This window comes from Drosophila nasuta, chromosome 3, assembly GCF_023558535.2.
Source record: "Drosophila nasuta strain 15112-1781.00 chromosome 3, ASM2355853v1, whole genome shotgun sequence".
Taxonomy (NCBI): Eukaryota; Metazoa; Arthropoda; class Insecta; order Diptera; family Drosophilidae; genus Drosophila; species Drosophila nasuta.
Genome location: NC_083457.1, coordinates 33,250,868 through 33,264,601, shown reverse-complemented (window position 1 = coordinate 33,264,601; position 13,734 = coordinate 33,250,868). Strand labels below are relative to the sequence as shown.

The 13,734-nt window shown below is 35.7% G+C and overlaps 2 protein-coding genes across 2 annotated transcripts; both read right to left on the bottom strand.

Annotated features, from left to right (window-relative positions):
* Positions 1–8,107: 8,107 nt before the first annotated feature.
* On the bottom strand, positions 8,108–9,648 carry LOC132788486 (uncharacterized). The gene is made up of 3 exons (XM_060795925.1): positions 9,188–9,648; positions 8,660–9,128; positions 8,108–8,601 (listed from the first exon to the last, which is right to left on the bottom strand). The coding sequence occupies exons 1-3, from the start codon at positions 9,544–9,546 to the stop codon at positions 8,185–8,187; spliced, it is 1,245 nt and encodes a 414-aa protein (XP_060651908.1). The 5' UTR covers positions 9,547–9,648; the 3' UTR covers positions 8,108–8,184.
* A 2,095-nt stretch (positions 9,649–11,743) lies between these two features.
* On the bottom strand, positions 11,744–13,727 carry LOC132788484 (coilin). Its single transcript, XM_060795924.1, has 3 exons — positions 13,414–13,727; positions 12,005–13,352; positions 11,744–11,951 (listed from the first exon to the last, which is right to left on the bottom strand). The coding sequence occupies exons 1-3, from the start codon at positions 13,549–13,551 to the stop codon at positions 11,815–11,817; spliced, it is 1,623 nt and encodes a 540-aa protein (XP_060651907.1). The 5' UTR covers positions 13,552–13,727; the 3' UTR covers positions 11,744–11,814.
* Positions 13,728–13,734: the final 7 nt, after the last annotated feature.

Genomic DNA, 13,734 nt, shown 5'->3' with positions numbered 1-13,734 from the left:
TACAGTTTTATACCTCTCAAATGTTCAACAACTGATAAAATTCTTCATTCTATGCTTAGTGAAATTAGTGAAAACTCAAGAAGTGAATGGAAATTTTTTTGAGCTGGTAGGAATTATTTAAAATACTAGCAAAAATAGTCCAGAATTTATCCATCATCAAAGTGACAAAAATTAAAGTTTTCTTCCTTTCAAATATTTGTCTTTTAGATGTGAGAATATTCTTCATTCTGTGGTGATTGGAAATGATTTTTAAAACATCTGACAATTATACATGAAAAACAAGTAAGAAAGCTACAGTCGAGTGTACTCAACTGTGAGATACCCGCTACCCATTTTAAATAAAAGCAAGATATTTTGCGGTATTATTCTCAAAATATACCAAATATACTGCGAAAATGCTAAAAAAAAATATATACCAAATTACATATGTGGTATATCGGTGTAGTACCGCATTCAAAATATATCATAGACGGCTCAATATACCAGATTGTCAGCCAAAGCAACTAAGACCCCTAGTAAGTAGGCGTGTTTGCCCATACAAAAGTATTTCTTTAATAACTTCGACAATTTCTATCTGATCACAACCAAATTTTCAGGAATCATGACTACTATAGTTATTATTGTATATAATTCGTAACTCTAGCTTTAAAATTACGCTTGTTATTCGATTTTTATGATTTGCAGGGGCGGAAGTGGGCGTGGCACAAATTTGAAACAAACTTGATCTGCGTGCAAGCATAACAAATGCTGTCGAAAAAAATTATAGCTCTATCTCTTATAGTCTCTGAGATCTAGGTGTTCATACGGACAGACGGACAGACACACAGACACACAGACGGACAGACGGACATGGCTAAATCATCTCGGCTGTTGACGCTGATCAAGAATATATATACTTTATAGGGACGGAGATGCCCCTTTCTACCTGTTACATACATTTCCTATTGGCACAAAGTTATAATACCCTTCTACCCTATGGGTAGCGGGTATAACAAGTGATTTCAGATAGCAAAACCAGTGTAAAAATCCCTAATTAATTGAATAAGAAAGATTAAATATAGGTGATGCAACTAAACTTATTATTTTCATTAAGTTTACAAAAAATAGTTTAATAAAATATTAATAAATAACAATGATTTGCCTAAATATTAATTTTTATGTACATCTGTAATTTGTTTCCCTCTACTTTTTAGCATTTAAAAATAAAACAAAAAACAAAACAAAAATTATATAAAATGGTTGGACCTAATAAATTAAGAAAGTCCTCAAAAAATTATGTGAGCCTATGAAAAACATATTTCCGATTTTAAATTTTAATTACTTATTTTCTACATTAAGAGAATTCTGCTCTTCTTATTATCTGCCGTTTACAATATTTCCCCCACTATCTATTCTGGAAACTGAATGAGTTTGCTGCTCATGTGGAAAATTCCACATGCCAATCCCGTATAATTATCAGTCGAGTTTCTTAAGAACCATATAAAATCGAAGCACTTGCTAGCACTGAGCTTAAAGGCAAACAGGAAAATGTTTGTTAATTTTTCATTTGCACGAGGTATACGACATTTGAAGAGGGGGTGAAGTCTAAGGGGTTTTGCGGTGGTTGGAGGAGGAGGGGCGTCTCTTGCTCATTAATCAGTTGTGGCAGTTAGTCAGTAGCTAGAATTTAAATAATTTCAAAATGATGACAATGGCGCTTTTCCACACATCGTGCTGCGTTTTAAGTAATTATGCACACATGGAAGAGAAGAAGAGAAAGCGGGGAAAGGAAAGTGAAGCTCCAGCGTCATAATGCAAATTAAAAAACATTAACACTTGCTAGCAAAATAATCTGAGATAAATTGTGGCATCATTAGTCATTAGCAGACTGAAAGGGCTAGTCTGTAAAAAAGGGAATCCATCACACAACCCTCTCCCTCCCCTTTTCTCATCCATGTGTGTGTTCCCTCTGTTTGCAATTGCTGCCCAATTTTTCACACACAATTGGCTCTTACAGGGGGGTGGAGGAGTAGGAGGAGGAGGGTTGGGCACAAGTCACACTCATGATGAGATATCTACGTATTCATATGCAAATTCTGTGGGATTACTTTGAGCATTTCCAAGCTTGCTACTTGACTGTTTGCTCGAAATTATTTATAGGCTGTCATTAAAGTACAGACCAGCACAATGTGTATCTGTAAATCTGGAAAAGATACTATGCGAATGAGTGAAGCGAATATATGTGACATCATCAGGTACAGTTTCAACGAAATGATAATCTAAGCAAGGCAAATAAAGTAGCTGACAGTGAAGTAGATTAGACTGCTCAGTAACTTAAATTTAAGTAGACTAGATGTAGACTGGTCTGCTCAGTTTTGAGATTAAATTAAATGATTAAGATTAAAATGTTTTTCGAAAACAACGAGCTTAACTAAATTTCCCAGATCTACATACTCTTAAAATTTAATTAAATTTAAAAGATAAAAAATTCTACATTTTATTATCATCGGGGTTTTATGGTATTTTATATTATTAAGAGCAGCAAATTCAAGAGACAAGATATACTTTAGCTTATAAGGTGCAATTTATATAATCAACTAGATATTTAAATATATGTTACAAAATGAAAACAAATAAGAAAAAAATAGTAGGGTGTGCTCGACTGTGAGACACCTGCTATCCATTCTTAAATTATGCCAAATTAATATACTGCAAAGTATTAAAATATACTGAAGGTTATAATTTGGTATATTTGTATTCACTCCATTCACAATATACTACAAAATATCCCCCAAAATACTAAAAAAAAATACATAAGGCGATATTTGGTATAGTTATATGGTACTGCATACAGCAAAATATACCGCAGAATATTAAATATACCGAAAGCTACATTTGGTATATTTATATAATGTGTAGTACATTCAGAATATACTATAGCGTTCTAAGCATATCAGATTGTCAGATGCCAATCACTCATCGTTGAATTTTTCAAATTTCATAAAATAGTAAGAGTAAGAGAAATGTTGTTTATAGTTGCGTTGTTAATGATTTAACACTTGTTGTAAATACAAAACGATATTTTAAGAAAAGCGACAGTAAACAGTTAAAACTTCGAAATTTTCCCATTACTCTTCTAAACTTAATCGCACATTTCTAGAGCTAATAAAATGATAAACGAAATCCCAGTAAATCCTTGTAATGTGCCTAATTGCAGCCACTTTGACCCATTAAATAAATGTGTTAAAGAGAACAAAACCAAATGAATCCGAGCCAAAATTCGAAGCAGAGATTTGCCAAACGAAAGATTTATGGTGTGCCAAAATAAATTCCTGTTTATATACATGCGAGTATTAGAGTTTTATTTGAATTCCGGACTAACTCGACAAAGGTTAAGGAGAGAAGAAGGAGAAGAAGGAAGTGAAGAGCTTGTAGGATGTGCCGAAAGTTCATTAATTATGATTGGAGACAGTTGGACAATTAATAAAGGCAACCAAACGATGTTCAACCATCGGTTTGGCTGAGTTGCCAAATTCAGCAAAGCTTTCATTGTGGTCAGTGGGGTTCCCCCGGCCCCTTTTATTTGGGGGGTTGGCGACTCGCCAACGAAAAAGGAAGTGAAGTATTCACTATATTTATTTGTTTTATTTTACTTTGCACTTTGCGATTATGATCGGACTTTGATTTATGGTTTTATGTGCAAATTTATTGCCTTTAATTGTGAGAGGAAAAGCTGTGAGCTAATTGAAAATAAGTTGAAGCTGATTTTTTGTGATAAGAAGAAGTGAAAGCGCCTTAAGTGCATTAGGTTAATCGTAAGCTTTAATTAACATTGAAAATAAACAAAATGCGTAAGTCCGAAGGGAAGACAACAACAAAAAGCCAAAAGAAAAGCCATAAATTCACTTTTGAAATGCATTAGACAACAAGTCTGTCTCAATGTTTGTTCACCCGCCAGCAAAGTGCAGTCCGAAAGGAGAGAAAGAGCAGGGGGCAACAAGGGGTTAAGGTGCAGTCAAAGCCGAGCCATGGGTCAACTTTGGGGAACTGCCAAAACAAATCAACACAAGTTGCACCCAAGCTAAAGTCAGTCAGATTGGGGGCGAGTCAACATCGCCTTTCAATTAATGCATAATTCTCGAATGTCATGGCTCTGGGAAATTTGTTGCTGTTGTTGGGGGTTGATTTTACTTAACGCCTCGCCTCAGCACTTAACTTCCGTTTCCTGTTACTTTGCCAAAGGCTGCGAAGGCATCGCAACTAGAGTTGGAGTTGGAGTTTGAGTTGCAGACGAAGGCATTTGCAACTAATTGAAAGTGCAATGTGATGCTGCAGAATGCAATTAATGCCTTCAAGCAGCCCAAAGACCAATACTCTCCTCCTTCACTCTCCCCTTTTATTCACCTGTCTTTGATTTGTACTCCGATTTTCACTCCGAGTGCAATGCGAGATGCAGCATCCCCCCAAATTCTAAAAAAAAAACAAGAAGACATGAAGTCTGGGTGCAACTTCCGATGGAGTTCAAAGCAAAAAGCAGACAGACAGTTATGCTTATTGCCTCTGAGAGTTAACGGGCTTGGACTTTTGTTTGATTTGCCTACCAGTTGAGATCCTGTCACTCTTCCCCTCGAATACTTTGCACACATGCAGTTGCAAAATTTCTCGAGAAAAAACGCTGCAACATCTAAAGGAAACTGAACTGTGAAATTGAGTTTGAAAACGAAACCAATTAGAGGTAAGCTTACCATTTTTTTCATCTTGAAAGTTAGAGTTATGCTAAAAGTAAGACTGTATTTCAAAACTATACAACACTTTTGGTTGGGAATTTTTAAAGGTCAGTGTAGTCAGTAATAAAATTTTTAAGGAATTGCCTTCCAGAATTCAAATTTGGATACACAATATTTCTAATATATGTTCGGGAATATGAAATGCAGTGGACTGTTTGGTGTGCGAGTTTAAGGTGTGACCATCTTAGTTCTGATAAAATAAGTCGTCAGTTCGAGAACTGAGGGTTTTGTGTGAATGACGCTAGTTCTTCGACATATAAATATATTTATATGTATATATTATAATAATAGCTTTACTTTACACTATATTTCGCAATTTTTTTACAACACACACGCTTTCAATGAGAAACGTTTCTGATAAACTTACTTCATTTCTTTGTTAATATTTAGATTCTTATTCATAAATTTGTACAACATTTATTTATCTATATCGAACCGATAACATTATAAAAACTTGTGCCGAAAATGAGTTGGAAGAAAAGATGGCTAAAGATTCGATAATTTAAAAATGTAGTGCGAATTTTCCTCAATGAATAATCATGAAATCATTAAAGTAAACTAAAAGAAAATAATTTAACAAAGAATCTGTACCTTAACTCATTAAAGTATATTATTGAATTAATTTTAGAACTAAAATCAATATAATAATTTGATGATAATCAATTTATACTATAAACTACTGAAATATATGTAGTTATTATTGTATATAGTATACCGAAAATCTATCTTCAAAATTGCGGTTGTTAATAGATCTTTTTAAATGAGCGAAAAAGGAAGTGAAAGTGACAAAAATTTGAATCAAATTTAATCTGACACATGATTTCTGGGAATATTATTGCGATCGGATAAAAATTGTAAAAATTATTTCAGAATCTGCCATTGGATTAAGTTGTTTTGGCTGATTATCTGGTATATTTTGACCTCTATGGTATATTTCGAATGTAGTACTTCAACGATATACAAAATATGACCTCTTCTGTATATTTGTTTTCAAAAAGGGTAGCGAGTATCTCAAAGTCGAGCACTCAACTGTAGCTTTCTTACTTGTTTGATACAATATTAAATAAAATTTACTTCCACTTGCCCCTAAGGATTCTGTTCTTGAAAATCAACAAACGAAAGTGTCGCAAAAGTGTTCAAATTGAATGCAAGTGTAATAAAGCCCCGCGGCAGTTGCATAAGACACCAAATCACAAAATATGCATAAAGTAAAACAAGAGTTTTGTATTGAGAAGAACATGCAGCAGCTTACTCAAAAGGGCAAAAACAAAAGAATGGGTTAAGGTGCTTACTTTGGGCAAAACAATAAATTGCTTTTTAAACACTTACAACTTACAAGTTGCAACTGGCAAGTAGCAAGTGGCAAGTTGCAGGGTGTCAAGTGCATTTGCCGTTTTGCACGCTTGGCTCAGCTCGACTCGACTCGACTCGACTTGGAACTGACAACTTTCTAAGAATAACTGCAAAGCGATTTGCATATTTTACACCTCCAACTTGAGGGAGGAGGGAAGGGAAAGCGATGCCAAGTTTATCGCACACTGTGCAGACCGAAAACAAGGCACATACTCGCAGCACATTCATCGCATTCACATGAGCACTCACACTCACACTCACACTCACTTGCACTCAGTCGCATATTCAATAGCCAGAAGAACTTGCAGTCGTTACTCGTAAATCGTAAATCTTGGCCAGCAACTTTGGCAGACACGAAATTTATTTATAAACACAAGAAGCAAACACTTGAGTAATGCAGGTTGTTTAGCTGTCATAGCTGTATCAGAAGCTGCCTAAGCTCCAGGGGATTCCCCACTTCCCACCCCCCTCTCCTACCACACAGCTTCCTCACACAGTCACGCATCGAGTATGCGAAAGCTTTGTCAATGCATTTGCTGTTTAAGAAGTCGCAGCTTAAGAACTATACAAGCAACTGCTTATTCAAGTCAATGTTTATCAACTATTTTGCATAAACTTTTTTGAACAACTTGCAATAATTCAAACTTTAATAATGTATAAATAGATATTTAAAATTAAAGAAATAATAATAAAAACCCTACACAATTTGTATAAACAAAATTCTAAATAAATCTCTAAAATAGAAAATCTGTAATTTAAACATAAACATACATTCCCTAAATTATTACAATCTATAGAAAACAAAAGAAGACAACTTGTTCAAATTAAAAAAAAATATATTAATTTCAGAATTATAGTTGCTTACCCCAAAATTCTGATTAGTTTTCCACAAAAGAATATAACTTGATCATAAAACTGTTAAACCGAGTTAAATCATCATAAAAAACTTTTTTTTTATAAGTTCGAGATAATAATACACACCTATTTTATATTATAATTTATCATAATAAAAAAAAAATTGCTCAAATTGTTGATATTAAGTTTGCCTTTCAATTTCTAATTTATAGTTTCATGCTTCAAAATTTTCCACAATTTTTTCTGTCAAAGAATAAGTCTCACATATCATGCTATTAAATGAATTTTATTTCAACAAAACCTCATTTGAGCTATCAATTATTCTGAAACTGATTAAACACTTCACTTCTACACACTCGTGACAGACAAGCAAATAAAAATTCATTAGAAATATGTATACCTCAAACCAGAATTAACTGTTGTCGGCCTTAACGATTGCAGCACTTATTCCCGCATTTATTACGACACTTAAGCCAATCCAGTCAACAAACCATATTTGATTCGAGCACTAAACTCTAGCGATTCCTAAGTATTTCCTTATCTGTCCCATAAGTTTCATTGTAATCAAATAGTGAGCCCCAAAAACTAAGCAATAAAGACCATAGAATGAATTAAGTACTTCAACAATTTAAAATTTTAGGAAAAATAAACATAGTTAGCAGTTGTTGATCTGAGTAACCAAATATATTTCACGCACTTATAGATCATGTTTGAAACTTTAGCAATACATTATCTGTTCCATAAATATGCTTATAATCCCCAACAACTAAGCAATTAAGTCTCCAAAATATATAATATGTTTTCATTATAATTTTTTTTTTAATAACAATTTAGTGCTTCACATTTTAAACTCCGATTAAAATGACATTCAACAATTTAAACTTTGCAAAAAAAAAAAAAACAATAAACAATTGTTGATATCAACGACTGAACATGTTTGACTCATACACTTAAAGATAAGACTCAGAACTTTAGCGATTCCTAGGTATTTTCTTATCTGTTTCATAAATTTCTTTATAATCGGACAATAAACCCCAAAAACTAGCCCAGTTCCCAGTATGAAAATGTTTGCATGAGGTGTGAATGGTGAGTGATAGTGAAAATGTTATGCCACAATCAAAAACTCGACACACTCAGCAGTTAAATTAGTTTAATTTGCAAATAGTAACAATCCATTATAATATAGTATAGTATACAATTTACCTCTCACTCACAACGGCTCTAGAATGCCCTGCTCCTCAAATTGAGGCAAGGTTGCTTTCAACGTTTCACGCACTCGCTCGCTGGCATAGAGTTGATGACGTTTTGCCAGCATTGCCTCGTTATTGGCAAAAGTGTGGGCAGTAAAATCGGAAGCTGCCTCTTTGGAGGCACAACAAATGGGCAGTTCACAAACAGCAGCATAATAGCCATAGAACAAGCAACGTTTCATTTCCTGTTCGAGCAGAGCAAATGTTGGGAATGATCCTTGATAGTTGCAATCCTTTAATGTTTGACAAAGTGAATCTAAATAATATTGCAGCAAACTCTGTTGCTCATTCAGCAAAAGTTCAAGCTGCAAACTGGTGTAGAACAAGAAATGAAGATCCACAGCCGGACTGCCCACAAAACAGTTTTGGAAATCCACCTGAAAAAAACCATTATGAATAACAAAATTCATCTACACGAAACACTTCAATACTTACAATAACTGCATTTTGTGTATCCCGATTAATCATTAAATTATTTAGCCAAATATCTCCATGGGCAATAACTTTAAAATCGCAATTCTTGGGATCAACCACATCTATTATTCGCCTTGAATACTCCGACGCTATTTGTGCTTTCATCTTTTGTGCAATTTCGGACATGCCCGGAAAATTTTTTATTATCTCAGCGCCAAATTCTACGCCGTCCAACACGAGCACTTGAGAGAATCCATCATTTACTCCCTTGGCATAGTGTGAGGGCGCCAATTTAGCGGCCAACGTAGGCTGCTCTTGCAATAACACCATTGAGGAGGCATGAAACTGTGCCAACTTGAAGAGACATATGCGTGCATCATCTACAGATAAGCCCTTAAATGCCAGAGTATTTAATGAAGAATAGTTCAAAGCGCCCAAATCCTCTAGCAAATAGATTTCCTTGCCTTTCGAGCGTTCCACAAACAAACAACTAAAAACAGAAAATAAATATTTAAAAACAATCTCGTTAAAAAGTCGCCAGCTACTCACTTAGCACTCAGCTTTTTGTCATGCTGCAGCGTCGCTTTAGCCAAGACTTGATCCATTGCAGGCAGCAGCTGTTCGAACATTAATTTCTCATTGGAACCCAATTCAGCCATGAAGGGTATCAAGTCCTTCACTATGTAGCTACCATGCACTAGGGGCGCATTTGCACTCTTGCGATATGCAACTTTCACCCGATAGATGACGCTGCAAAAGTTCTCACCACTCTGGCTAATGGCTTGGCTGTCGAAACTTTCCACTCGCAAGCTCTCGCTGCTATAGGCTTGCACCAATGCTTTTTCAATATAAGCGGCATCAAAGTTCGCCGATTTAACGCTTAATTGATGTTCCACCTGTTGATCCATAGTGTCCGGTATTCTATTCCCACACGTCCGACGGCGGCAAGTAGCGTCGAAACACTGACCAATATCGCAACAAAATGTGGCGCGCGATTGTGAAATTCACGGAAGCTTTGGCGCTTTAAATTGAGCACCCCCAACTGCGAGTATGCATATCACTTAATACACAACTTGTTGTAATCACGTTTAATGTCTAAATTATTGTTTATTATTGTAAAATACATTTCCATTAACTTTAATACAAGCGCACTGCGTGAGCATACGAAATATTTGTGCTTAATCTCGGTCTCTCTTGCTTCCGCGCTCGGTCGCTCGCTCACTCTCTCTCTCTCTTTTGTTGTCTGTGAGCAACACTCGTGTCAAACACAAAACAAGCTTTGTGTATGATAACAAACTATCATTTATTATTACAGTCACAACGTTGTACAATGAACTCAAGAGCGCGATCCAAACAGATTAAATTCACGCGACGCTTACGAACAAATAATATGTTAAAAGCCGTTAAAACGATGCACTTCGTTAAATTCTATTGCAGTGCAAAATATTTGCAACAGCCACTTATGCAATTATGGCAAACCTTATGCACATAAACTTATAGAAATATACAAATACAACAAAATACACACACACTAACAAAATAAGAGGACTAGCACGATTAATTAATAAATTTTATTTTAGCGAACCGGCATAACGAATTTTTAATGCGCGAAAGTGGTTACTTCCAGGGCTGTCACAAATCGATATAAAAACTATCGAATTTTATACATCGCTTATCGTAATTCGTATTCGAAGGTCTGGTAAAATATATGTGCGTCAAGATAGCTCCGCAACTTTAGCGTCACATATCGATAAGAAAATATCGGCTTTACATGATATTTAATCTTAAATTAAAAAATTTAAATGCAAAACAATAGAAAATTAAATTATCTTTCTATTAAATCCATGTTCGTCAAATTTCATGCAGTATTTATGCACTAAAATCGTGAATGATAAATAGGGGTAGCAACATTTTTGCCAATATCTCGGCTTTGACGAGTTGTCTGCCAAATCGGCTTATGACAAGTTATAAAGTATTGTTTTATAAATATACCCTCAACTCAAATCATAAATTTATCCTAAGAACGATAACCTCAGCTCCAGCCCCATACAAAATGAGCACAAAAAATCAATGTTGCCGATTAATGACCATAACTTTTTTTTTATTTTCTTGTCGGCCATAGCGCACATTATACTTTCGTAGATACAACTATAAGGAAGATATATAGCAATTTTGATTGAAATCCTTTAAGCTGTTTTTGAGAAAATTGACCTTTTCCTAACCCGCAAAAACAAGTTCATTTCGCAGGTGAATGAAATAACTGGAACCAGCGTGGAACCAGCCAGTGTTAAGTAACACCATTTGGACTTTGGGGGGACTTCAAATACTTGCAGAAAATAACTAAATGAAACAACTATAACTATAATTTAAAATTGCATTTAACTACTCTATTTACACATATATTGCTTTGTTAAAATTAATAAATATACGCAATTTTATATTCTTATTTAAATCGTAATTTTGCAGTTTACTTGACCACTGTTAGCGGCAAAACGGTATCATCAAATTATTCTTAATATTGAGAGCAGTGATAAGCGCGCTTTAGGTCCGCTGCATCCAGTGGTTTTTCGTTTACATCGCCTTCAACTACATTTTCATTTGGCAATGTGAAACCGCCAACAGCAGCAGCCATCGAAGCCACAGAAGCTGCCAATGCAGAGGATGAAGAAGATACGCCACTCAAAGTGGAGTTTAATAAGGTATTCACTTCTTTGTTTTTTTTAATTTATCATCAAATGGATAATTACATTCTCATATTTATTAGGTTGTTGAGGATAATGCAACCTTTTCGAAGCGATGCAAGGTATTTGTGAAGGACAAAGATTTTTCGGATAGTGGTGTGGGCACCTTGTACTTGAAGCCCGTTAAAGACTCCGATAAGACTCAAATTCTGGTTCACGCTGACACCAATTTGGGCAACATTCTAATCAATCTGATTCTGAGCAAAGGTCTGTCATGTCAGCGCATGGTCAAGAACAATGTCATGATGGTGTGCGTGCCAACGCCGGAGGAGAGCAAGGCTATGTCTATATTGCTGCGTGTTAAGACTAGTGACGAGGCAGACGAGCTTTTAAAACAAATTAAGACGCACTCCATCTAAGACTTCAGATATATGTGATCTTTATAAATTTTTTTCAGAATATATTAACATGGAAATGTAAACATTAAAGATCTTCTCAATCCACCGTTGATACCACTACCTTGGCATCAATTAAGTCGCGAAAATTGACATTTAAAATAAGTGTTCCATCGGTAGAATCCTCAAGATTGCTCACGTAACTACGCAATATATTTTTAGGAACGCTGTCACTTGCTGTAATAATTGCGGATTAATTAGGGTTCGTTAAGTCTTTTGCACTCGCTTACCAATTACAGTGATTGTTAGAGCTTTAGTACGACGATTGATGTAGGAGCAGGTGCCTGCAATGTAATTAGTTTTTGCAGACTGTTGTGAGGCTCCTTTTGTCTCGGTTAGCTTAAATATGATGGTTTCGCCAATGTTTGGTAAATCTGTAAGTTTCGCCGCATTATCCAGCATATCTTTTATGATCTCAAAAGAGTTTGACGCTTCCATCGTAGTATCATCCAGCACTACGATATCATCTGAATCATCGGAATCTGTTTCGAGCAGACTCTGTTCAGGTAAAATCGAGGATGTTTCACATAAATTTTCTTCATAGTGTTCCAGATCAGTAATCGGCGGAGTAGTCGCAGTTGGTCTTGACCTCGGTGCTTCGGGTACTTCGGCTTCCTTGGTTTCATTAGCGGTTGCGGCTTGAGCTTCCAATGGCACAATAATACTATCTTTATTTTCCTGGGGTGTTGTGCTACGTTCCGGTGCAGGGATTACAATATTTTCCAGTATCTTCAGAGTTTCTCTTTCAATTGGTAATTTAAAGACGCGCACAGTGGGGTTCATTTTTTCTAGTGCGCATCGAAATTCCACTTGAGGTTTAGCTATAGGTACTCCACCATTGCTAATCTCTGCGGCCATCTCTAGCTCTGGTTGCTTTTCTTCTGCCTGTTGCTGCTCAGCCTCCTTTTCTTCGACATCTGCGAATATTATATGATTATTGGAGGAGGATTCAACATTGAAGCTTTGAACTTGAGCGCGCTTTCCGCAGGATTTTTGTCTTGGGCTTTGTCTATTGTTCTGACGGCTTGAATTACTTCTACTGAGTGTGGTTTGCATGCTGCTCTCTGCCAATTCAACATCATCGTCGCAATTATCAATCGCTGTCGTTTGTGACTTCGACTTATTTTTGGAGCTCTTTCTAGACGAATGCTCTGTTTTAGGTGTTTCTTCTGACTGCAAATTGAGTTGGTTGCTGCTCTCTGCCAATTCTACATCGTCGTCGCAATTATCAATCGCTGTCGTTTGTGACTTCGACTTATTTTTGGAGCTCTTTCTAGACGAATGCTCTGTTTTAGGTGTTTCTTCTGACTGCAAATTGAGTTCTCCTGTATTATTTGTACCCTTCGATCGCTTTGGATTAATTGGAGTTGAGCTGGAGAATTCACTATCCACATCACTTGAATAATTCTTTCGTTTCTTTCCATTGTAAATCAGTGTGGAGGCTTCCCTCAATTCCTCTTTAGAGCTACAAGTTTTGCTCAATGTAAATGCCTTAATGGACTCGACGGATTGCAGCACTTTGATTGACTCTTTGGGAGACAAGTAAAACCCATCCTGAGTCAACAGACTGATATTTGTCTAAAAAAGAAATCCAACGCTTAAATTAAATTTGAAATTCATAATCGAACAGCTAACAAACCAGCCGAAAAATGCTTTCAATGTGATCCTGCACATCTTTGATGTTGGCCCAGGAGTCCGATATCCAAATAAGTGAGTTTTGACGGGCGTCATTGAAGAAATTCGACAAGTCAACGCGCATGGCTGTACTATTCATCATAAACAAGTCGAAGTAATGCAGATTAATAATATGCAATAATTTATTTCCCGAGACTAAAAACAAAACTTATAAAATATACGTTTTAATACCGCGAAAGCATGCCAAATTACAGAAATATCGAAAATTGGCATCTGGGCACACTTTATATGATGCAAGCAAAGCAAAACTTAAACAATATTAAAT

Coding starts and splice junctions, on each gene's coding strand:
- LOC132788486 (XM_060795925.1), bottom strand. CDS start 9,546: ATGGATCAACAGGTGGAACATCAATTAAGCGTTAAATCGGCGAACTTT. Junction 9,129..9,187: donor GACAAAAAGCTGAGTGCTAA/GTGAGTAGCTGG, acceptor TTCTGTTTTTAG/TTGTTTGTTTGTGGAACGCT. Junction 8,602..8,659: donor ATACACAAAATGCAGTTATT/GTAAGTATTGAA, acceptor GGTTTTTTTCAG/GTGGATTTCCAAAACTGTTT.
- LOC132788484 (XM_060795924.1), bottom strand. CDS start 13,551: ATGATGAATAGTACAGCCATGCGCGTTGACTTGTCGAATTTCTTCAAT. Junction 13,353..13,413: donor TTGAAAGCATTTTTCGGCTG/GTTTGTTAGCTG, acceptor TTTCTTTTTTAG/ACAAATATCAGTCTGTTGAC. Junction 11,952..12,004: donor TCTAACAATCACTGTAATTG/GTAAGCGAGTGC, acceptor CAATTATTACAG/CAAGTGACAGCGTTCCTAAA.